Consider the following 27,500-nt stretch of genomic DNA (forward strand, 5'->3'; position numbering starts at 1 on the left):
TGAGATAAAGAGCGAGAGTGAGATAAAGAGTGGTTGTGAGATAAAGAGTGAGATATAGAGTGAGAGTAAGATGGAAAGCAAAAATGAGATGAAGAGTGCGATTGATATAAAGAGTGAAAGTGAGATTAAGAGTGAGAGTGAGATAAAGAATGAGAGTGAGATAAAGAGCGAGAGGGAGATAAAGATTGAGAGTGAGATAAAGATTGAGAGTAAGATAAAGAGCGAGAGTGAGATACAGAGTGAGAGTGAGATAAATCGCAAAGGTGAGATAAAGAGTGAGATTGAGATAAAGAGTGAGAGTAAGATAATGAAGGAGAGTAAGATATAGAGTGAGAGTGAGATAAAGAGCAAAAGAGACATCAAGAGTGAAAGTAACTAAAAGAACAGAAGTGAGATGAAATAGATAAAGATATAAAGATAAAGAGAACAAAAGAACGATAGAGTTTTACGGGAAGACAGTGAGAGAGTGTGAGAGCAAGAGAAGGAGAAAGAAATAGAGTGACAAAGAGAGCAAGAAAGCGAAAGAGTTGAAAAGCGATAGCCGAGAGCAAAAGGAAAAAATGGGAAAGAGGGCAAAAGATAGAAAGCGAGTTGGTGAGAATAAAAAAGAGCAAGACAAAGAGTGATAGAGCGAGCAGAAGAGCGAGAGACGGACGTCAATAGATTGAGAAAACGAGAGAGAGAAAACAAGGGAGATAGAGAGCAAGAGAGAAAGATTGAGATAAAGCAAGAGAGTGCGACCGAAAGGGAGCAAGAGAGCGAAAGCAAGGAAAAGCAAGCGAGCGAGAGAGAGGGCGATAAAGAGAGCAAGAGAGCGACATAACAAAGGAGTGGAGATCAAAAGGGCAAAAACGACCGCGGGAAAGAAAAAACAGCGAGTATGAACGAAAAAGAGAGAGACACAGAGGGAGAGACAGAGAGAAGGTGGCAAAGCAAAAGAGTGAGAGAGCAAAAATAGTACCAACAAGAGCAAGGGAACGAGAGCAAGAGAAGGGGACGAGAGAGAGAGAGAGAGAGAGAGAGAGAGAGAGATACAGGGGGAAGGATGAGGAAAGATGGGGAAAGATTTGGAAGAGAGAAGGGGAGATAGAGGCAAAGAGGAAGAAAGAGAGAGAAAGAGGGGGAAAGGTGGTAATGAGGGGAAAGAGAGAGAGAAAGGGAGAGGGGGGGATAAAGGTGTTCGAGTAAAAAAGAGAGGAATAAAACGGGATGGAGTTGGATGAATTGGGATAGAAGGAGGACGAAGGAATAGAAGGGAAAGAATGAGATTGAAAGGGAATGGAAGAGAAAGACCAAACTAGATAGTGGTAGAGGGTGATAGAGGGCTAGGGAGAGCGAGAGAAGGCGAGAAAGGGCAAAAGGCGGCGTGGTAGTGCAAGAGAGGGTGAGAGAGGGCGAGAAAGGGGGAAAGGGCGAGAGAAGGCGAAAGACGGCGAAACAGGGCGTGAGAAGGCGAGAGAAGGTAAGGGCCAGTTAAGGCGAAAAATAGCCAAAGAAAGCTAGCGAAGGCAAGAGAGGGAAAATGAGAGAAGACAAGTGAGGGCTTTAGAGGACCAGAGAGGGCGAATTAGGTTGATATAGGGCAAGAAAGGGTGATAAAGGGCAAAATAGGTCAAGAGCGGGCAAAGGAGGACAAGAGCGGGCAAGAGAGGGAAGAGAGGAAGAGGACCTTTAATTGCTTTTGGTGTTCGGAGTGATCTGACGGTTAAGATGCTTCATAATTACAATTGACAAACTTTTTAACTCCTCAAACGTTTACATAAAAATCTGTGCTGATTCGATGTCACTACTACCATGGGGGACCTTAGCATATATACCAACAAATAGTTCATGTTGCAGCCCTACGCGTCTTGACTCTGTCCGCCCCTTTCCAATTAATGATTCTGTAACCATACATTCTGTAGATCTGAAAATTTTTATTGTGATCAAATATTTTTTCTTTTAGTCTTAAAATATTCTGACAAACAGATCACTTCAAACATTAAAAAGAAAAAAACAATTACGATTATTAATTCTTTCTGATAAAAATACTAAAATTTGGAGTGCGCTGATCTTTATTGTCAAACAGTTTATCAGAGATTTAATGGCTGAGTCGACATATTTGTGCTTTTGCGATCCAGGGAGAGATGTACGTTTGTTTTCCATTGTTGCCTTAGTGAACAAGAGTGCATCAAGTATAACAATTAAGTTATTGCTTCAAACTACTTTACATATTTGATATAAGACTCATTGTTTTTTTAGTAAAATTTCACAGTAGTTTTCTGCTCATGGAACATTTGACCATTTTGAATAGGTTATAAAATGCATTATCTACCACGACACATTTTGTGTTTTTATTCACAGTCCATTTCAAATTGATAAGAGTTTAGTCCATAAGTTGTTGGTCTATTCAAAAATGGGTCATCTACCCAGAAATTGTCAAAGAAGAAATAAAGTTTTGCATAAGTGTTTTGGGATACATTTCTTGCCTACCTGAGTGGTGATTTGGTCAGTTGGCAAAAAAGCAATTTTAGTTTTTCCAGTGAATCCAGATTTTCGATGAGAACAGGATGAACAGAATCCATTTGACAATGAGAGAGGTTCAGTTCTTCAAGGTTTGGTATCTGAGCAATTCTGTTAAATATAGTTTGGTGTAATTAATTGGAGTCAGGCCTACATTTGAAGTCATTTCTGGCATATCCCTAATTTTTTTCTGTACAAACAAGATAATATGTTATTTAGTTCTGTGTGTCAAATGTCTTGCCATACCAGTTTTGTTAATCACATATTGAAAGCAAATAATGCTATTATATCAAACAAAGCAGATGGAGATGGATCACTAAAAGAAGGAAGCTAGCTTAAATTAAAGAAAGGAGGTTACTAAGGCTACCTTATCACAATGAGTCTGCAACATAAATGTATTGTTTGCAGTAACCATCTCATGTGTAAGCAATAATTGTCACAAGCATTTATTGTTATGTTTTACAACTGCCAAAAAGATATTTAAAGCAAATGAATCCGGAAAGAAATGTAAGGTTTTCAAAAATTCTATAACAGTATTAAAATCTTCTAAACTGTACAATTTTTAAAATTTAGATTTTCCAAAGCCTAGACACAATCACAAATAAGAATCGGCAAAATGACCTCCAGTTTACCAATATCAAGTCTTTGGTGTTGTATTTATTTAAGTTCTTATTTTTCTAACATATTCAAACTTTTCAAAGGATGATTCTATGACTATATAGGTCACTGTCAATTGAGATCGTTTAAGCTTTTTATCCTCTATTTTTATACAATTTTTTGCAAGTCAACTCATCCACACCCGTCGCAAATTAACTCGGGTATTTATATCATTGCTAGGCACCTGATGCGAATTATCTTGCTTCTGAAATTTATCTACTCCGACATTGTTATTTTTAAGTTAAAAAAGTAATTTTTGATTAAGTAGAAAGAAAAAACTCTGGTTAACTAGGCAAATGTACAATAATGCCTCATTGATATCTCTGGCAAAGTTTATAACCAAATACTACGCCTATATTGACATTAACCTAAACCAGAAATTTTCATGGCGCTTGAAATGTTACCATTCACAATCAATTTTTTCAACTGCTGAAGTAAATAAGCGAATTAGAAAGTGTTAAGACAGTGAAAAACTGCATATATCAAATTAAAACATTTTATTTGATGTTTCAAAGTTTGTATTCCCTTTTAGTTTTGCCAATTTGCATTTGTGCTCAAATAAAAACGCACTTTCAGGCTCTCAGCCGTGGTCAGACTAACGCTATTATTAAACTTGCATAGAATCATATTGACTCTAAAAGCCATCTATGAAGTCTGAAAAGTCAAGAACAGAGTTAATAAACATGATTTTATTATTTGAGAGCTGATTATAACATTTTATTTAAGTTATATACATTGTAGACATATAGCATATACGTTGTAGGCATACTATGCTCTGGTTTAAAGGATGATACCCACTTGAAAAGTTCGAAATTAGAGTCTCATGATTTTCATGTTCATGGTTAACTGTATATGTATAAATAAAAGTCCTAACTGTGTATTTTATGTAACAAATAAGTAATTTTAGTCGAATTTTGTATATTTTGCAATTTTTATGGTGCCAGTCTAACTTGGTTTCAACAACCAGAAACTTTTTCAAAATAGAAAACTTTCTGCAACTCCCTTCTTTGAGGAATAGATCTACATGCAAGGGAAATAAGTTTACTATTTATATATATATATATATATATATATATATATATATATATATATATACCCATATTTCCAAGTTAGGAGTTGAATAAATATATACCAGTTAGGAGGTTTCGGAATATAAGGGATTAGGAGTTAACGCAAATATATATGGGTAAGCCTCCTATATGGTCTAATTTATCTACATTGTAGATATATATATATTTATTCACCTCCTAATTATTATATATTTTTATGGAAATTTTAGGAGAATATGGTATCATACAATATATATTCATTGCCTTATCATACTTTGTATATATGCATACTAGAAAAACTATCAAAACTTGGAGAATGTCTAGATGGTTGTCGTAAATTACATATCAATTTGAAGGTAAAATAATTCATAACTCAATGAGTAAGCAAAAATAATGATTACCAGTTAGCAGATTGCTACAAAATACACATAAATTAGAATGTTACCATTGTAACTTATGTAATAGTTACAATGGAAACATTACATAGCATGGCATAGCTTACATACCCTTTGGTAAGATGCCATAACTTATATCATTAAGGAGTTTGCTATAACTTGTTTCTTTTAGAGGCTGCTCTGATTTACATATAATAAAGTATGTTGCTATAACTTATAGATCACTTGAGAAATTGCTATAATTTGAATTTCACATAGTTGGTAGCAATTATCTATATATCAGTGAGGAGGCTGCTATAAGTTATATATTATTTAGGAGGCTGCTGCTATTTATAAATTGTTTTGGAGGTTGCTATAACTTACATATCATTGCAGAGGCTGCTATGAGTTACATATAATTTAGGATGTTGCTATCACTTATAGATCACCTAAGACCTTGCTATAATTTGAATTTCCCATAATTGATAGCTATTATTTATATATCAGTTAGGAGGCTGCTATGGATTATATATTAATTAGGAGGCTGCTGATATTTATATATCATTTAAGAGGTTGCTATTACTTACATATCATTGCAGAGGCTGCTATGAGTTATATATAATTTAGGATGTTGCTATCACTTGTAGATCACCTAAGACCTTTCTATAATTTGAATTTTCCATAGTTGATAGCTATTATTTATATATCAGTTAGGAGGCTGCTATGGATTATATATTAATTAGGAGGCTGCTGATATTTCTATATCATTTAGGAGGTTGCTATAACTTACATATCATTGCAGAGGCTGCTATGAGTTACATATAATTTAGGATGTTGCTATCACTTATAGATCACCTAAGACCTTGCTATAATTTGAATTTTCCATAGTTGATAGCTATTATTTATATATCAGTTAGGAGGCTGCTATCGATTATATATTAATTAGGAGGCTGCTGATATTTATATATCATTTAGGAGGTTGCTATAACTTACATATCATTGCCGAGGCTGCTATGAGTTACATATAATTTAGGATGATGCTATCACTTATAAATCACCTAAGACCTTGCTATATTTTAAATTTCCCATAGTTGATAGCTATTATTTATATATCAGTTAGGAGGCTGCTATGGATTATATATTAATTAGGAGGCTGCTGATATTTATATATCATTTAGGAGGTTGCTATAACTTACATATCATTGCAGAGGCTGCTATGAGTTTCATATAATTTAGGATGATGCTATCACTTATAGATCACCTAAGACATTGCTATATTTTGAATTTTCCATCGTTGATAGCTATTATTTATATATCAGTTAGGAGGCTGCAATGAATTATATAGTAATTAGGAAGCTGCTGTTATTTATATATCATTTAGGAGGTTGCTATAACTTACATATCAATGCAGAGGTGCCATGGCTTACACATAATTTGGGATGTTGCTATCACTTATAGATCAACTAAGAGTCTGCTAAAATCTGTACAATAAAACAAAAATCTGTATAAAACAACAATAATTGTTGTTAGAACTTACATATTGTATAGTATGTTAAACTTTAACGTAGGAATCAATAAATTTGTATTTAAAACAACAACAGCCACCATGCTTGATACTAAAAAATTCAACTAGTCAAGTACCATAGAATGGTCGTTGCTTAGTCACCAAACGGAGTAAATTTATTCAGACGTCAAGTTTAATGCGATATTACAAAAGCCTCAACAACAAGAAGACCCTGCTGCCAGTTTAATTTTGCCGCTTCTTGAAAAAGTTGTGGGCTCGGGCATAAGTCATCATTATAATTTTCAAACACCAATTTCTTTTAACAGTATACAGCTCTGGCATTTTTGGTAGTTTGCCTCAATCTTCCGATCATGGCTTTTTGAACTCTCAATTTTCTTTTAGGCTGCATAACTTTCTGCTCACTAAAATAAACGAATAATTTAACTCAATATTTATAAATATGGTCTATGTTATAGTTTCTTATTTGGTCACATATCGCTGCTGCACTGCATACAAAAACTTTAAAAAATTAGTTGGTAACAATGCATGGACGCAACTCGGTTACTGTGATTGCTAAAATGAAACACACACATCTTTGCTTGCTGTGCATATTATCTACAGTAATAATATGAATTACTTGCACAACATACTTAGTTACTCAATCTAACATACAATAACAGCAATGTCTTTCTATTCATCTTAAGCCACTCTTAGAACGTTAAGTAAAAACATTTCCCCACTCGGGAATGGAGTGTCAGGTTGCAAAACCTGCGCAATACCACAGCACCATAAATTGGGTAAATTCCAAACAAGCCCATTGTGCCTATGTAGAACCCAGGGAAAAACTTAATGTCACATAGAGAGCCAATAAAAATACAATAACATTCTATCTTGAGGGCATTTTCGCTTTTCAAAACTTCTTTCTTACTGCAATTTATTGTTAGCAATGATCAGTCGGGCTGGACCCAGCACAGTACCAAATTTTTTCTAACTTTAGATATCTTGACTTTGGGTGGTTTTATTGATCAATAGTAATACTGAGTGCTATTATCCACATTTTACCAGTAATAATAATGCCCTGAACTGTCAAGAAATTGATAGAACATTCTACTCAGACACATTCACTTAAATTTGGAAAATGACCCAAAAAGATATATTTCTCATTGTGTAGTGAATTTCTGATTGTTTTTAGTCAAGCACAGCGTTCTAAGTAATCTTTTGGGCTTGTCGGTTTGACAGTAAGTTGTCAGTAGACTGGCTGCTGCGGCATATTTCCTTATATTTGGTTTTTCTTTAAAAGAATTATTATAATTTATCTTAGAGCTTGTTTCTTGAATAATACATAATAGCGTACAGTGCAGTACAACAGATAATATCTATTGTCGGTATTGTATTATCTATCATAGTCATTGTTTTATGCACATTTTCTGTACATAAAATAATAGCTAAGACTGCTTGATACAAAATAACTATACAAGTGCATTACTGCGGAGTTGGCCACTTTTAGTCTTCAAAAAGAGCACATTTATTGACAAATACAACGCAATGATAATAAGAAGGTTCAACAACATAAAAAATTCAGCTGGCATTTTTTCTCGCAGCCTTCTTTAGCAAGTTGTTGGCTCGAGCCCGAATCACTATAACACTTCTCTTAGGCAGCGTTGAGTGTATAGCATCCAACACTGATCTTGTTGGCAGTTTGCCTGATTTTTCAGTCCAGTGCTTGTCAAATTTTGCTATTTCCTCTGCACTTTACCGTTTTCTGCTGACTGAAATAGTAAATAATGTGAATTATCATTTATAAAAATCTGATAAGCTATGGCTTTGATGAATCACATATCATTGCTCAGCTCCATTCAAAAGTTAAATTAATCTTAAATTAAAAGTTAATTAGGCTAATACTTGACCTATGGGGTCAACCACTGTGGTTAAACACGCATTGTTCAGGTGTTCATTGAAACCACTAATGCCTAGATTGCTCTAGATACCTAAATGCCTCTGACTAGGAGAGCTATGTTTTGTAACCTGACAGCAGCAGAACACAAAAACTAGTGTCAGCATTTATGTAGGCAACGAATTTGACTGAAATACTTGAAAAGTTAGACACCTTTATTTTTTCTACTGCATTTGAGCTACAGCAAAATAATCACGCTTGTTTCCCTAGTACATTGTGTTAGTTTAAAGCCACTTATCATAGCATCACCCACATTTAATCTGATGTCTGAAAATCACTCTTCGGTGTTGATAATCCATGTATGTCACTCTGCACTTATTTAAAATCAATGCATTTTTGATTAGATGCTACTACACAAAGAGAAATATACCCTTGGGTTCTTTTTTTAAATTCATGCATTAGTGATTTGCAAATATATGAAAGCAGAGCCTTATTTAAAACTAAAATCTTTTTGCGTCGATATTTGCAAAGTTATGCTTGCTATTTTAACCTTGACCCAAAACTCCAATATTATAACATTCTGAAATACAGCTAAATTGACATAAGGTAGAATCTTAATTTGGAGGCCATGTTCATTTGAGTGCTACTCTAGAAAACTACTCTTGAAAACTAGAGTGTCACCCTTTAATTGACAACCACATCCAGCTGACTGCGACTTCAACATTCTTTGATCTTTGGATCCGATTTTGGACAGGATGGATAGAAAAATGTTGACAAATTTTTACTAACAATGACTCAGTTACAACAATAGCAATTAATACTTTTGTCAATGCATATTGAAGCGAGTTTTCTAACTTCTAAGCTTTACAGTGTTTTCGTTGAAGCTTTGAAAGCAGCACCGTGGAAATAATTAATAACTCTATCAGGCTGATAATAATTTTATTGTTTAAGCGGCCTTGATAGTTCGGCATATATGAAAAAACCGTTTAGCAAATATGATGAAATCTGTACTACTATTTGAGGCTAAAATTTCTTGCACATGCTACAGCATTAGAATAAGCAGTTAACGATGGCATTTTGCAAGCTCAACGCCCAGTGTATATGTTATCACTGGATCACAGCTTAGTTTGTGTGTTATATAGTTTTAATGTGTTTTTTTCAAAAGAAGTAACGTTCACTTGAACGGTGGCGTTCTATCTTTAACCGTCATCTATTATAGTACAGGTCTAGTAGAGGGGCGTTTAAATGAATGGGGATTCAATTAGAGATTACATAATATTTTATTAACCCTTTCACCGCTGCATGCGCATTTAGGTGAAATCAATGGACGACCGGCATATGTGCATGTTGCGAATTTCCTGGCAATTGCGTAGTAACTTAATTTTATTATTCGTTGACAACATAACTAACAGTCTTTAAGACTTTTTATGGTATTGACAGTGTTGTCCAAAGGTTTCCCTGTAAAATTACCCTAAACTCACGAAGCAATTTTAAATTTTTGTTTAGGACTTTTCAACATAAAAAGAAACATTTGTTCTTTCTGATTTTCGAAATATTTAGTGCTATTATAGCTTTTGCAAGTACATCCAGAATTGAAAACAGATAATTACTTATGTTGATAACAATATTGATGATTGTTGATGACTGACGGATTAAGATTTTAGTGATTACACGTATAATTAAAGTAGCAGCTCCAATAGTGACTCCAATGGTGGTCAAAGTAATAGTTTCGTAAGAGTAAGGAACATGGTAGAGCATTGTTTTTCGAGATTCGAAGGGATCGTAGCTTCACATAGCATTAGCAATGCACAAAGTAGGAATGCATTAAGTTTTTTGAATAGTACTATTTTTTAACGTGTTGGAAAAATAAAATCTATAACAAAAAGGTTTTAGATAGAGTTGAAGCTAATAAAGATTGAACATATATTATGAAGCACAATCGACAATTTTTGCCACTATAATTGGAAGGGTTAAAAAATGCAGTGCCATGGCATTCAAACATAGATTTTATAGTAATATTATTTCTTATAAATTTTTTGAAATAAAACTTTTATTAATGTGGCCCGCTCTTGTGGAAATTAACCGTTAATCAGCAACATACCCCCTTCAAAAAAGCGTCCAGCTGTGCTTCGTACCATTTTCCATCTGGTGGATATAGTGCTTGGATGCGGTGACCAGGTTTCTACCAAAATAAGCAAAACAATTTTAATAGCCCAAACAGATGTTATGCAGATTAAAAATTGATGCAAAAGATGCCTGATGTTTTTAGGTTTTTCAGCAAATCCGTGTCCCTACCTCCCATTACTAAAATTCTATGAAGCAGTAATATTTTATCTCTTGCGATATTCTTCTACAAAATTGAAACATAGATTTTAAAGCTTCAACGATTTAAAGGATTTCATTTACTTCAGTCACTTACTTATGACTCAGCCTCTAGTTTAAATCAGTATCAAATTACGACTAAAATGCATCAACTTGTTAATTACAACGAAAATAATACATTATCATAACTTTATACTGCCCTAAGCAAGCAAAACGCCCTATCTGAAAAGTTTTTCAAAATTCACTTTTTTGTGCTTATATGTAATTTAGGTTGAGATCTAACATGTCTCGAAATTTCATATATCTGAGACCACCAGAAATAGCACTTTTCACAATGTGCAAAATGCCCTATCCACATTTACCACACATAAAGTGGCAATCAAAGCTCGCTATCTGCAGATACAGCGTTTTGATTGGCCTGAACATACACAAAGTTGGACATTATGAGCAGCATTATGTAATCAAAGAGTATATAAACAAAGGGAAGCGAAACTGAAGCATATATATTTGGTTGTTTTAAGGCAGCTCATACAAGCTAGTGCACTTCTAAGTGCTCATCTTATTGCTATATTTTTTATCATAATATATTTATTATGACAGGACGATATCTAAGTGACAAAAGTCTCGATTTAAAGATCCGACTCAGAGATTTGATGAAAAATTTGTTTTAATTACATGTCCATTGGAAGGTTTTGCTTTTTTAAAATACTGACATTATTGCACTCAGTTGTTTGCTTTAAATTATTTTCAATAAAAGCGTTTGATTTTTTTTAAACTGCTATTTTACTTACTCCTTTCATTTCATGACATCAGGTTTGAAGGATACCTAGATCTTTGATCATCTCTTAACTTTTGAGCTAAATATGGCTATTACAGGGCTTTAATCCATGTGTTGACTGGATGAGTAATAGGAATTGCAACATATATTATTTTGTTGACTAATTGCGGGTTAATATCAGAATTTAAACTTGTAATCCTTTGATAATCCAGTCATGGCAAATGGTCTTGTGGCAAACTAACAATGAGAAACCAGTCCAATTAAGCAATCAAAAGGCCCTATCTGCAGTGGTAGGGCGTTTTGATTGCCTAGTGCCAGCTTAGTAAATTGTCAATTTAAGCAAACAAAATGCCCTAAGTGAAATAACTCCTTTGATTTTAAAGTTTCACGAAAAAAAAAATTCGGTAAAGATTGTTGGATATCTCAATATAATAAATAAAAAAAAACAACTAAAATACTGCTAATACTGATGCCAGGTTCGACCAAAACGCGTTTGTGCTTGTGCTGAACAATTTACAAATATCAAGATACAGCGTTTTGCTTGCTCAGGGCAGTAAAGTATAGGCTACTAATAATTCTGCCTGTTTGGTGCTATCAATCAGCTAACACTACTAATCAGAATAAAAAGCATCCATAATTATTTTAATGCTTTTTAAAAAGTTACAAAAGTTAGGAGCATCGACAGAGTCACAGATATTCATCAATTGCTGGCTACTGTGCTATATGTTACCATAACTATTTTAATGTGTGTCGGTTAATCTCACAAAGCTACCCTCGTGTATAATTACAAAGTTATCATTTTATGAAAATTAGTAATAATTTCATTCTTTTAGCATTATAAAGTTGGGGTTTCTTGACCTTTTTAACTTGACAATATTACGATCTTGCAATTAAGGCAGTAAAATCCAAATCCAAATTAGCTGCGAAAACCTATGCATTGTTGTTTGCCGTCGCAATTTGATGACATCAGTAAGTTGCTTTGATATAGTATTTAAAGTGGCTCGCCCTACAGGTAAAAAAATGGCCACTACCGGTCTAACCTTTTGCATTGGTATTGAGGCGACGTAAAATACTTTTTCATGATGCCTTTTCACCATAATATGGTACAATTAATTCAATGACAAAATTGGCAAAAGTAATATCAAACAAATGTGACAAACAAATATACCAATTGTGACATGATTAGTCTGTTCTTCTGCTGCTGCAAAACCCTAAATGGCTAGACGCGTGAAAAAAGCAAAATGTTTAGCGGCTACAATCTCGCTAGAAGGTTGAACTTATGTGATAAGTCTTTAGGTTGTGTAGGAGTGAGAGGTTGGCTTGTTTCTTACAATCTATTTAATCAATTGACTAGCATGCAAGAAGATAGCAAGCCATGCCACATTAGGAGAATGAGTCACTTTAAGCACAAACCACAATTGCATAAGTACATAGGTCATTTCTGCTAGTGAGAAGACCTTGGAGAATAAGACCACATTATGCAATTCTGTGAAGATTTTATTACTGCAGTTATACTTGTGCTGCAATATTTCTAAAACAGTGATAAGCAAATGAGCTGCCCAACCACAACCTCCTTCATTATAAAGTTACAAAGAATAGGAATAACAACAATAGCTTTCATTCGGAGGCTGAGGCTATTGAGAAGTAGAAAGTGAATTAGCTAAGAAGGCAATTGTAGAACACACATAATAAGAGCATAGGCATCATGATTGACGTGTATGCAGGCAATGAATTCATGTACAATTTCACTACTAAATTTTTTAGTAAAGCTAGACACCTTTGGCTAAAGAGTGCTAGATATAGGTCAAAACAGGCCAGTGACAAATCTCATGTTATGCATCCTTGTTTGGACACTTTATTTCTAAAGTGTTTAATGCATTGGAAGTTTAACATAAAAGTGTGCTAAGAATGCACAAAGAACATTGACAGCAATAACTGCATAGTACTGACAGCAATAACTGAATAGAACATGATGTTTAATTAAAATGTAACATAAAAATAAACGTTTTATTTTGTTTTGGTAAGCTTGCAGCAAAAATGTTTGCTGTGCACATAAAATATTGTTTTGCTCCAAATACTTTACAAACAAGTAATAATAATTTTATTGATGCAAATTGTACTGAAATTATAATTGCTACGAGCACCAATGGAAGTCAAAATAAGTAATACAATTCTTACAGACCTTCTAAAAACAATGGCCTTTGCTGCTACAGAAAAGTGAGTAGACCCATAGGAAGAGAAGTATAGGTTCTTATACTGCTAAAACTACCTTTGGTTCAGAAATCAGATTTGAAAAGAGCAATGAATTATTATAAGCATTGGCAAAATGTTTGGGATGGATAGGAAACAAAGCTGAGTATTGCACATGCTGGTAATTTAGCTAATGTAAATAGATTTCCTACACTACCTAATTGAAAGCATCAATGCAAAATCTAAATACATGTACATGTAAATACTTACTAGCCATAGTACAGAGTGACCGTTTAATGTTTGTCAACATAACATCCGTACCGCTTTGAGCATCTTGAAATTATATTAAAGTTGCTTTCATTATGAGCTCCCTATGACATTTTAAAGTATTAAAATGGGCAAATACAAGTTGCATTTTCAGAGAACTTTTAAATTCAAGTCAGATGCCACAAAAAAGTTCCTCTGCGTTGTTTGTAGTATATTCTAAAAGTGCTAACACTACATTTGTTTTAAATTTTAAAGTTGACACAAATAATTGAGCAAATTATGTAGCTTATTAGTAAAACTTTTGTTAACATCAGCAAACAAACTGCATACATGCTGCCCGATATCGAAGGCCAAAAATAATAATATATATTGCTATTTATATTTTAACCAATAGTTTTGCAGTTTTGTTATTGTATAGCAATTTGTATAAAACCTACTGTATTTCAGGTTTGAGTAACTATGAGTTTTAGTAGTGTTCTGGCCCTTCCTATCGCGTGTTTTCAACATTTTGAGGTAATAATTAAAAGCCATGAGTTGAATTGCACAACTTCAGCAGCATCTACATATATATCATTCGCCAAACTCATTGTCTTGAATCATCAAAGTTCACTAAATCATTCAAAAGGAAATACATACACTTGTATCTCTAATTCTGTTATAGCTTTACCCTTTTACTGCCACCCATGTACAAACTAAGCTACCGGCCTACCGCCAGCCATTTCACCGAAAATTGCCAATTTAGCTTCATGATATGTACATGAAGCATGTATACAATTTTGTTTCAACTTCAAAGTTTATCTAGAAACTTTTTGTAATATATTTTATTTTGCTAAAATGTTAACATATAGTGCTATGCAAAAATCAATGTACCTTCACACTTTGTGCATTGCTAAAGCTATGTGAAGCTACAATCGCTACGAAGCTAAAACAATGCTCTACAATGTCCCTTACACTTAAAAAACTATTATTTTCACTATCATCAGAGTCACTGCTGCTACTTTAATTATCTGTGTAATCACAAAAATCTGAATTTGATTTGGCTATAGTGTCATCAACATACATGTAAGTAATTATATGTTTTCTGACTTGCGCGATACTTAACAAAACTTACACAAAAATGTCCATCTTTATTTTGGAAATTCTCAATGAAAAATTTGAAACTGCTTGGTTATCTTAGACTAATCTATTAGAGAAATATTCGAACCACACTGACAATACCATCAAAGTTTTAAAATCATCCGTTATGTTTTTAACGGATAATAAAATTAGGTGACCACGCAATTGTTGGAAAATTCGCAAAAATGTGCATACGGCAGTTGCTGACAGATTTAGCATAAATTCGCATACGGTAGGGTAAGAGTAAAAACCAACAAAATATTTGTCAATCTCCTGCCTCTAAACATGACATCTCAAAACTGATAATTACTCTCAGTGTTGACTGAGTAACTAAAAGTGGTAATGAGTAACCATGGAAAACTATTCATTTTATATAATTATGCAATTGCTCAGCAATTGCAACCATGACTCATAAAGACTAAGAAGACCAATACTAAATCTCTTTGCTATGTTACATTCCTTTGATTGGTTTGCGCTATTTATATTATGTAATCTGCCAATAATAGATGAATAGAACACAAAAGTGGCGTAATGGTTTATGTAAGCGTTTGAAATAATACAATGCCTGTAAAAATTGACAACTTTTCTTACTGAAGCTATGGCTATATCAAATTATCACACTAATTTTTGGCTCGCATGTATAATGTTCTAGTTGACAGCAACTTATTGCAATATCGCATACCTTTAATTTTATGTCTGCAAATCAGTCTTGGGTGTGGGCCATCAATGCTTCTCATCCAGCAGTTATTTATAACTAATTGATTAATTTGATTATGAAGCGTCATTGATTATTTGCAACTATACAAAGAAAAACTAATTTTTGGCATGCTGTTACATTCTTACGTCAGGTATACATTTGCTAGTTGCAGTAAAACTTTGTACAGTATATTTTGTGTTGGTGAATTTAAAGTTTTGCTTATCATAGTAACTTTGCCAAAACGTCAAACATTACTACATTTCAAAATACAACCTTACTGATATAATGTTTTATAGTTTGTAATCTATACTTATGTACATGTTAAAAAATATTATAAAGTTCGGTAGATGAAACCTTGATTATTTTGACATATTTTTTATGCAAACCAACGTGTAATTAGCAACATACCTTTTCTAGAAAAGAACATCCAACTTTGTCTAATACTCTTTGCCATCTGATGAATATACTGGCATTAATGCTTACCAAGTTTCTAAAAAAAATGAATAGATAATTCAAATAGCATAAACAGATATACAAACCAAAATGAATGCAAAATACACATTTTAGTTCACTGGTTAGGTTTTTTGGCAAACTTGAATGTCTGCCTCCTACTACTGAAGCTCTATAAAACAGCTAAGCTCTTAATTACTACACAATTACTACACAAGATTCAAACTAAATATTAAAAGTTTTAAAATTCAAAGGCCGCATATACACCACTTACTTGCTTATGCCTATGCATGTACTACTATTACTTACAAAATCATAACTGAAATACGCAAACTCTCACTATTCATGATAACAATAATACAATTACATAACGATCATGATATTCTAACAACAGTTTTGACTGTTGGTAGAACCACATTAATAACTTTACTTATCATTATAAAAAAACATCAAAAATTATTATATTAATAACTGAAAATAGATTAATGTTAGAGAATTAACTGCTTCACTAAAATAACTATTAATTGTCAGCTGGCGTGTCTGTGTTGATGTTACAAAACCGAACATTCGTGTAACAATAATAAAGTCCAAAATTAGGATTTTACAAAAAGTTTTGATATTCTCCTTTATGGTATTATAATGCTGAACTTTCTTGACTTTTCTATGCAGAACAATATCAGCAGTTGGATGACATAAACAGGTGTAAAAAAATATATATCAAACGTGTTCTATGCTACATTCCTTAAAAATTATAATAATTGAAACATACTTTTTTCACGCTAGTCCTATTTCTTTATTAAATAAAATTTATACTGCTTTTCTACAACTGTATGTTTCAAGTAAATAAACTGTAAATTGACTAAAATAACATGAACAACTTACCAAATGTGACGTTCTCCCTTACATGTAGTTATTCCGCTGCTACCAAGCTCTAGTAGACTACATGGGTGAAGAACTAATAGTCCTATTAGCCACAGCAACATTATAACAGCCACATCTCGCTAGCTGTTATATACTGTGGTTATACTTTTGCCACTTTATTTCAATAAATTTAAAAAATCAGTTCTTCGACTAAAAAACCATCTCTCAGGTATTGCATTCGGATGAAAAGTTTCAAAAAAGATTTATTTTGTGGCTGGATGCAACGGCAGCAAAAATATGAATTGTACTGATTATACACTTATTTAAACTTTTACTACAGCCATGCTTAAACATCAGTGGAAACCATAATGTGCAATTATTGTGAATTTTCACAAAAAAGAGCAGATCAATGAGAAACCGTGCAAAAAAAGGGAGTGCTTAAATGGCAGTCTTGAAAACCATAAAGAGGGTCAGCAAATAAATTGTAATGTATTTTAGTTTGTTAATATACAACTTTATTTCCCAAATCTAATAAAGCTATCATGAATATTAGCAAAACTGACTGTATCCAACATAACTGCTAATTCCTTGTATTGGCTGATGATTAGTCATAAGCTTATTGCAATATGTTTTTAAATAGATTGTGCTATTAACTGAAACGATACCAAAACACTTAGAAGTAAGAATATTTTAAAATTGATATATGCCTCCTAGTTCCATATATAAGAGCCTCCTAGAGTTGGTAATTTATTGATAGAAAATTACACATTTTTGTTGGAGTTGTCTCCTCTTTTCCATATATATGAATATAGATATATAAGGCAATTATGGGAATCATGTTTAAAATACTTCTATAGGGTTGTTAAGCACTATAAACACTGCTAGAATTAGGAGGCTCCCTGGACGCCTCCTAATTTTTCAGAGCCTCCTAACATGGATTATATATTGATAGAAGCCTCCTAGTTGGGAAATATAGTTCTATATATATATATATATATATATATATATATAAATAGTATATATGTTAATATAAATATAAATATATTTATATAAATATAAATATATATATATATGTATATATATATATATATATATATATATATATACATATATATATATATACATATATAAGTACAAAGATGGAAAAAGATTCTAGCAACAGTTTATGACTAAAAGTTTCATACTGCATGCAGTAATCATCAGATGCTAATGTGAAGGATAATGGGCTAATCCTTCACACGCCAATGTGAAGACTTCACATTAGCATCTGATGATTACTGCATGCAGTATGAAACTTTTAGTCATAAACTGTTGCTAGAATCTTTTTCCATGTTTGTATTTATACAGGCTCGGTGGACCACTTTGAGCACTATATAAGTGAAGTCTCAACCATTATCTGTATATACATATATATATATTTCTATAAATATATATATATATATAAACTCTTTCCTCACCCCGGATACCCCGTATGGGTGGTAATTTCTGCTCTAACTCGGGTCTCCTACCAGAGACCTGGGAGTTTGAGCACTCGCCTCAAGATCTTAGCTTCTCCCAATAGTGCACTTTTCTGCAACTCACCTGAGTTGATTGCTGTTGGTATTTGGGCAAGCCACATTTTATGCGCCGGTGTTATTGCGCCCAGTGCCCCAATGACTACCGGGATTACAGTTGTTCTTACATTCCAGCATTTTTTGATCTCTTCTCCAAGAGGGAGATATTTCTCTACCTGTTCTTATTCTTTGCTGGATATATTGTAGTCATTGGGTACTGCTATATCTATTATAGTAGCCCTCTTGTTCTCCTTGTCTACCACCACTATATCTGGTTGGTTTGCTAGGACATGCTTGTCAGTTCGGATGTAGAAGTCCCAGAGGATCTTAGTGCGCTCATTTTCATTGACCTTACCAGAAGCTTCCCACCAGTGTTGTGGTTAATTAAGGCCATACTCATCACATAGACCTCTATACACAACACCTGCGACATGATTATGCCGTTCAGTGTATGCATTGCCTGCTACATGCTTGTATCCACTGATGATGTGTTGGATGGTCTCAGGTGCATATTTGCACAGTCTGCATCTAGGATCGTCTCTAGTGTGATAGATGTTTGTTTGGAGTTGTCTTGTTGGGAGCACTTGCTCCTGGGCTGCCATGATTAGCAACTCTGTATTGGCTGTTAGGTTTCATTTGTTCAGCCACTTATATGTCTGGTGAAGATCGCCAACCTTAGATATTTGTTGGTGGTAAGCACCATGAAGAGGTTTTGTGTGCCAGTCAATTTCCTCATCATCAGGGTGTAGGTCCGTTGTAAGAGCAGCCGATTGAAATTCAGCTAGCAACTTATCTGAGGTAGCCATGGAGGCTGCATATGCTTTGATGCTTTTCTCCTCCTCTTTCACTGTCTGCTGTACACTTTTGAGTCCCCTACCCCCATATTTTCTATCGAGATACAATCTAGCAGTATCAGATTTTGGGTGAAGTGCTCCATGCATGGTCAGCGGTTTACGAGTTGCTATATCTGTCTCTTTGATGGCTTCCTCTGTCCACTTTATTATGCCTGCTAGATATCTTACTACTGGCAGTGCGTAGGTATTTATTGCCATGACTTGGTTATTGGCATTGAGCTGGCTTCGTAAGACCTGCCGAAGGCGTTTCTTGTATTTGGTAATGGCTTTGTGACGTACCTCGGCTTCGTGGTTGATGTTGCTTTGCATAATCCCCAAGTACTTGTACCCTTCTTCTATATCTTTGATGGTACCATTTGGCATTCTTAGGCCATCTGTGAGCATAGAATGGCCTTTCTTAAGAATTAGCCTTCCACATTTCTCAATACCGAAGGTCATTCCAATGTCCTTGCTGTATATCTGAGTGAGGTGTATTAGCGAATCAATGTCCCTTTCTTTGTTAGCGTACAGCTTGATGTCATCCATGTAGAAGAGGTGGTTTATCTTAGTACCACTCTTAAATTGGTACCCATATTGAGTCTTCTCCATCATATTGCTTAGAGGGTTTAGGCATATGCAGAAGAGCAGCGGTGATAAAGAGTCACCTTAGTAGATGCCTTGCTTAATTTTTACACTCGCCAGCTTTTTGCCATTAGCCTCCAGTTCCGTCTTCCATTTGGACATTGACATCTTGATGAATGCCACAAGGGCAGGGTGAACATTGTACATACTGATGCACTCAAGTATTCAACTATGGGAAATTGAGCCATAGGCCTTTTTGTAGTCAATCCAAGCCATGGCAAGATTGGTATACCTTCTCCTGCTGTCTTGGCAGACCGTCCGATCCACCAGTAACTGATGTTTGGCTCCTCGGGTGTTGCGCCCAAATCCTTTCTAAGCACTGATCATATAGTGACTCATGTGCTCATCCAGTTTGTCTGCAACTATTCCTGAGAGCAGTTTCCAGGTGGTGGGCCAGCACGTTATTGGTCGATAGTTTTTGGGAATCGGCCCCTGCTTTGGATCTTTTATTAGAAGTACAGTTCGTCCTTTGGTCAGCCATTCTGAATGGTCACCTTGTTCTATTAGGCATTCTATCTGCTTAGCCATTCTAGTGTGAAGTGATGTCAATTTCTTTAACCAGAAGGCTTAAATCATGTCATGGCCAGGTGCTGCCCAGTTCTTCATACGCTGCACTCTGCACTTGATGTCCTCTTTGCTGATGGTGAGTCCTGGCTGAGCCACAGTGTGTTGATGGCTCTCTTTAAGCCTCTTCAGCCAGTTTGCAGTGGTGTTATGAGTAGTCTCTTTCTGTCAGATGTCCTTCTAGAACATTGAAATGCTAGATCGGGGAGGCTCAGACATTGGCCTCTGCAGTTCACCTTTGAACAGGGAATACACTCTAGGTGGATTATTGATAAAATGTTTGTTTATTCTCTTGTTATCCCGCTCTTTGGTGTACCGCGTCAGTCGTGCCGAGAGTGCTACTAGCTGCTGTTTGGCAGATTCTAGAGCTTCTACTCTAGAATCCGCCAAACAATCTGCTATATTATGGCTTTCCTTTTTGGACGCTCCAAACTGTGGTTAGATTTCTCACTGAGCCTACTAACTTTCTTGCGTAAGTCCTTGATCTTATTTTGTAGCTTTAGCTGCCAGGATGGATTGAAGCTTTGTTGGCAGTGGCTTAATACCCATCTCCTCCAAGATGACGGTTGCTGTACTGTAGATTAGGGCATTAGTCTCACTGATCGATCCAGTTGAGTTCGGACTCCAGTGCCAAGTAAATGTCTTCTAACAGCTTCTTAGGTATTGCCTTGCTAACTCTTCGTAGTGGTATCCTGCTTCCATAATCATTTGCAGCTGGCATCTTGTTGATTATATTTTCCGCAAGCTCTTTCACCCTTGGGCCAAAGTCCAAGTGCATGTTTTCTTCCACCCGTGAGTCAACACATGATCGTGTATGTATGACAGTGTGTGTTGATATGCACTCATCATTTGTCGAGGTTACTTGGGTGAACTTTTCCCTAATTTCATCTACTCAAGTTCTGATATGAGGTGCCGCTTGATTGTGTTACTCCTCTGAGCTACAAGTTGCTTAGCGGTTAGTGGCAATTCAGGGCGCATGTTTATCTACAGTTGAAGCATCCTTCCCATGTAGCCCCACTTTTGAGGTTCACTCATAAAGTAGCACTGCATGAGGTCCGTGTTATCGGTCCGAGTCCATTTCATCCGTTTTGAACCAGTAACCCACTTTTCGCTGCCTTGTCCTAGCTCAGCTACAGGCAGCGCGGACCTTTATTGACCGGGCGACGTCCGAGCCAGAATTGCTTTGGTTATTGCACTCATCATAGAGGTTGTAGGCGTTACACAAGCAACGGTCTTGTCTAGGGACCACCAAAAAAGTGCAGTTGTTGGGGTTTGAACCGAGAACCTAATGATCATGATCCCGATACCTTCCCAACTGCACTATCTGTCCTGTCCTGACATATATATATATATATATATATATATATATATACATGTATATATATATATATTTATATATATATGGCAAACTATTATAAATATATATATGTAATATTGATTGAAACAGGGTATGCTGCCGCCTTCTTTCAAAACTTAAATGACCAAATTATCTCAAGTCTGCCTCTGGTAGTAGTGATTTTAAATCTTGCAACTTTCCAAAAAATGAGCAGCATTTATAGCTAATTGCCCTAAAATTAGTTGGTACAAATGAGTTAACTACAAAAAGAAAACAAAAAGAACTCTAATAGTATTTAATTTGAGTTATTATTTTCCAACTGATAATTGTATAAAAAAGACTATAATCTTTAACTTTCAACGCAAAAGAAATAGTCACATGACTAGACCCTATTATGAAATAGCATGGATAGAATATACTGAATGTGTAAAAGTTGAGGTAGATGTAGATGCTTGAAGGTTGACTTGCAACAAAGTTCACATTAAAGTTATTTGGTATCAAAAAGTTCACCATGTCTTACTCTGTTTTTTTTACGTGCAAAATATGTGGAAATGTGATTACAAGCTGTTTAAGAGCTCAAAAATGAACAGGTGATCACACTCATCACAACACCGTCGTTGTTTGGATTTCCTTTATTTTGACGACGTACTCACACATTTTGGTTAGTGTTTTAACATGTGATGTTATCACGTAACATTATAGGCTCATAAAAAGCGCAATATAAATGGTTTTGTAGCACTTTTGTGTGACAAACACTTTTGGGTTCTACCAAAAAGCCTGTATCAAATATAGGTGCTCGCTCCTTTCCGGTTTCAATTCAGTTGGGTCTAGTTTGGTCAGTTTGGTTCAGTTTGATCTAGACTATCATGTAGTGATAGTCTAATGATGTGACCCAATCTTCCTGCCAAAAGGGCCAACATTTTCTGTGGCATTTTTGCATATCACAACCAACAGGCTCATCATGTTTATCAGAAGATAATATGCACTCCCACGAGTTAAGGTAAAATATAAAACAAACTTTTAAGGTAGGTTTTGAGATATTAGTGCCCAAATAGACAGCATTACAATGTTGAAAAAATGGACGCTGAAAGACAATAGACATGGTTTTATTGGACGTGTGAAATATATTTGTGCAAATATTTTGACGATTGAGGTTGCATGAACGTGTAAACAGAAGCCATGGTGTTCAGCTACCTTCATTTGAGCAATTTTAGAAAGGAAAACCAAACTACGGCGTTATCGTGATCGCTGTGATTGACTGTTCGTTTTTGAGCGTTTGAGATAATTTAATCACATTTCTACATACTTTTCACCTACGACACAGCAGGGTAAAACAGGGTGAATATTTTGAGACCAAATAACTGTAATGTGGAGTTGTAATTCAAAATTAAGACAAACAACATCAGGTACAGCTTTTTACCTCAACAACAAAACAATATAATGGTAAGGGGATATTTTACTAGCGTAGTAATTTAAATGAGATGCATGTATATTCATGATATGTGCCATGTTTGGAGCAAGTGGTAATGTCAATGACTTCTATATTGGTGTCATAATGGCTTGCTGTTTTGTCTTCACAGCAATTCCACCTACGGTATCGGTTTGTTGTCTATTGAAAACAAGTTTTCAAAAAGTTTGGTATTCATAAAAAAAAATTAAACATCATTGGGTAAGATGATTCCTTATCACATAAACTTATACAGCTTAAGTATATTGTTTCTGATGCAGAAAATTTAGTGTCTTTGCAGAAGAGAACAATGATGACCGCCACACCTGACCACAGCAATCGAATAATTTTTATTAAAGTTATCAGTTTCTAAATATTGTAAATCCCACTGAATGGAATAAAGCTTTTGTTTGTTTTGAATTAATTGTAGATTGTTAGACTACAGTACCAAAAGAAATGCATTATGAATTTTGATATTTCGATCAACTCGAAGTACAGTGAGAAGTTTCATAAAAACTCACCCGCATCTTTCTCTTGTGTTAAATGATAGCTAAGGCTAGCATTGAAAGTTAATATGATTGTTTTACTCTTAAACACTACTCTGACTGACTAGTTAATTGTTATTCCAGCTATGGTATCTGTTTGTTGTTTATAGAGAACAGGTTTTTGAAAAGTGCAATTTTATAAAAATTCAATTCGCATTGGGTAAGGTAATTCTCTTTCATAGAGACTTATACATCTCAAGTATATTGTTTCTGATGCTGCAAATTTAGTGTCTTCACAAAAGGGGACAATGATGACCGCTGCAACTGACCACCGCTATCAAATTATTTTTGTTGAAATCGTGAGTTTATAAATATTGTTAATATCACTAGATAGGGATAAGGCTTTGGTTCATTTGGATTTAAATTTCAATTGTTAGACTACAGTTTTGAAAGAATTGCATTACGACTTTTGCTTTTTTAATCAACTCGCAGTACAGGGAGAAGTTTCATAAAAACTCATCCACATATTTTTCTTGTGGTAAATGACGGCTTAGGCTAGTATTGAAAATTAATGTGATTGTTTTACTCTCAAACACTCTCAACTCTGACTTATAAACTAACTGTATGAAAGTCATAGTCACCTCGAGTCCGAATAACATATAACACTTATAGAACAATAACGCTACTTGATTATACCCCACAGAGTTTAAAACTGATTAAAAATTGAAAAGATAATTGTAAAATATACTTTGATGATGGAAATTAAACATTACTAACATGAAATTTTATTTGTAGGTATTAAAGCGGTAGGCCTAACTGTTTATCTAGCAAAACAGTTTGCTATTTACACGTCTCTCATTTCAACACTAAAGCTTTTGAAGCCTAGCCGTTTTTTTCAAGATGTGTAGGTCACCCAGGATAATACATCCAACAGTCTAAATTTTGCTTACTTTTATTAAATATATCTAAATGAGCTCATATTACAATGATATTTAGTAAAACGCTAATACAAAAAGTATTAGCGTTTTACTAAATACCCACAAGGATTGTCATCAAGTTGAAAACCAGTAATTCACCATTGTTCAGGCTAAAACTACAAGTTTGTATGACTTTGAAAACTTGTGTAAACATTTACAGTAGTATAATGTCCATAGATCGCATGTTCATTATTATTTCATAACTCAAAACATACTGAAAAACTATAGTTAGTATTATAAACTGTTTTATTTGCATCACAATCATTTATAACCAACCAAAAAACAAGCTGCATCGATTTTGTGTGGTATAGTTCAAATAAATATTTTTATTATAACGAAGAAAATAGATAAAGCTATTTGAAAATGTAACAAATGGAAATGATATATATGGTCAAACAACCTGTGCAAGAATTAATTTCATTACCTTGCACTGTTAATTAAAAACAGTTGTTGTAAACAAAGCCATGTGAATGCCAGAATTATGGTGGTTAGGAATTTTGACCGACCCCACGCAATAAAAACAGTAAAAAAGGCCCCTAGGGTGCAGATGATTAACAAGGAGCAATACAGTTAAAAGTGGGAGCTCACATGGAAATAATGTATTAATAACTTAGACAAAGTTTTAAAACAGTATTTTTGGAATAACATTTTAGGCATACCTTAGTGATGATTGAGTTAGGTTCCACCCGCACATTTCCAGTTTTTTTAGTGAGTCGAGATTTTCAATTACAATAGGACAACAAAAATCTGTTTGATTGCCAGAGAATTCCTTGTGGCCAAAGGGGAGCAGTAACTGTCTTCTATAACAGTTATTACAGAATAGCTCAACCAAGACATGTGATGCATTCAAATGTGCAGGTTTATTTGCTTGAAATTATACTGTCCAAAAATTCAGCTCATGGTTGGGCAATGCTGCGATTCTGTACAGGCAGTTTAGAACAAGTCAATAAAGTGAAAACTCATTCAAATTTCAAATCAAATACTGCCTGCTGAAGCTAATATGTTGTCAAAACCAACGTAGTTTGTTAATTTGCTCTCCTGGTCTAAAGTCTAACGAAACCTCACTAAACTAAAATTATATTTTCTCAATCAAAAGACAATGACAAATGATACAATGATGAAAATGAACAAATAAATTAATGAAAATCTCAAAAAAGAGTTTAATTGTCAAACTATTTTATAGACACCTTAGCGTGATTTACAGATCTTGCAGGAGGCAGAGGTTGAGACAGAGAAATGTAATAGAAATGTAGTTAACTATGCCAAGGAATGATCAGAAATAACTTATTTATTATGTTTTTTAGTATTGCAATTCAATTTCTCAATTTCACAACCTATTAATCTTTACTGACTTTTAGCTTAGCGTCAAATATGTTCACACCTTTACATAATATTTTTGAAGCTTATTATGTTGAGCAAAGATAAGGTTTTTTAAATTTGTTTTCAACCTAATTATTTTTAATGTATAATTTCAAACTTTTGAAATGTTTTTAATTAAACCAAATCTTGTTGCTAACCTCGTTGTTTTAGACATTTAGAAACAATAAACTTCTAACTAAAATTTCCCTTGTAATACAGCCCATGACCAAAGTGATAATGGAAAAAGAAAGGGTACTGCCGATTGAAAAATACAATATTAGCAGTCACATGGCACTACAGTGCAATAGGGGAGCTTCAATGGTAGCTGCAATGGTAACTGTAATGTACTGGGTGTTTTTATGTACAGCAAACAACAATAATGAAAGGAAAAGATTATATGTTTATATCTCTTCCTGCAATAGGAAAAATGCAATATTAGAAGTAAAATGGCAAGCTGCTGTGTAATCAACATACATATATGTGATTTTCAGACTTCGCGGTATATATCTACAAGTATATGTTCAGTATAGAGCTGTGAAGTTGAATCTAGAAAATGTAGGAATGTAGGAAAGTATGTAAGCACAGATGATCTAGAAGAGTACTTTTACACCGAAGAAGGCGCAGTAAGTGATGATTCAAGCAGCGAAGATGAAGAAGAAGCTAATGACGAAGATATTAAGGAAGATATGGCTACTGTACTCGCTTTGAGAAAATGTGTGAGAGGTGAAAAAGAGAATGCACCAGTAGTTGTTGCTGATGATGATCATCATCATCATGATAACAACAACGACGGCGCTGGCGTTGCTGTTCCCCACAACAAGATGAAGAACAACACGGTGGTGATAACATGAATGATCAGCCACAGAGGCAACAAGAAGACATAAAAGAACTATCGTGCTGTCAATGCTTGACCTTCTGTTTAAAATGGCTCACAGTGAAACTGATAGATGACAGCAGAACAGTCAACCAAAGTTATGTCAAACACAGTCTAGATATTTTAATTCTTGGTAAAATCTCTACCACTAAGCTCGCTACAGATCAAGTGAAGGATCGAATGACTAACCAGCTAAAAACGTGGTCTATAAATAGAACTCAGTATACACATGGAGGTGAGTGTGTAGTCAATCATGCTTAATATTGTAATTGTATGGTGGGTAGTAGTTTAAGTATTCTTAAATTTATTAGTATGCTATTAACAGTAGTTTATTATCACAATCTCTCTGTTAGTAATCATGCATTCACCCAGCAACAGCATCGATGCCTGGTAGTAGTGATGGCAGTGGTAGTAGTTGTAGCAGTATCAATCACCCTTGAAATGCTGTAACTACGGATTGCACCACTTGCTGAACTACTGAACTTTTCAATATCAATTCAGAGTGCATCTTCTCATTCAAGTCATAGTTTATGCCGGAACGGATTTATGTATTTGAATGCTATTGGTAAATCAAGACTCCTGGCATTGCAAGCTCACTATAAAGAGAATGGTTGCTCACCAAAGAATCTAAAGTATAAAGGCCACAACAAGAAAACTATCACTCTCGAGGAAGCTACCCGCATCGTCACATTCCTGAGAAATTTTGTTGCCATCCATGCTTTAGCCCTCCCTGATCGAGTTGCTGGTAAGCATTCACTAAAAATTACCA

General features: G+C 34.6%; 1 protein-coding gene across 1 annotated transcript; it reads left to right on the top strand.

The window, feature by feature from the left end:
- The first annotated feature begins 70 nt into the window (after window positions 1-70).
- On the top strand, window positions 71-26,708 carry LOC137398062 (octapeptide-repeat protein T2-like). Its single transcript, XM_068084165.1, has 3 exons — window positions 71-317; window positions 845-1,184; window positions 26,417-26,708. The coding sequence occupies exons 1-3, from the start codon at window positions 71-73 to the stop codon at window positions 26,706-26,708; spliced, it is 879 nt and encodes a 292-aa protein (XP_067940266.1).
- The last annotated feature ends 792 nt before the right edge of the window (window positions 26,709-27,500 follow it).

Source organism: Watersipora subatra, chromosome 6, assembly GCF_963576615.1.
Source record: "Watersipora subatra chromosome 6, tzWatSuba1.1, whole genome shotgun sequence".
NCBI classification, from domain to species: domain Eukaryota; kingdom Metazoa; phylum Bryozoa; class Gymnolaemata; order Cheilostomatida; family Watersiporidae; genus Watersipora; species Watersipora subatra.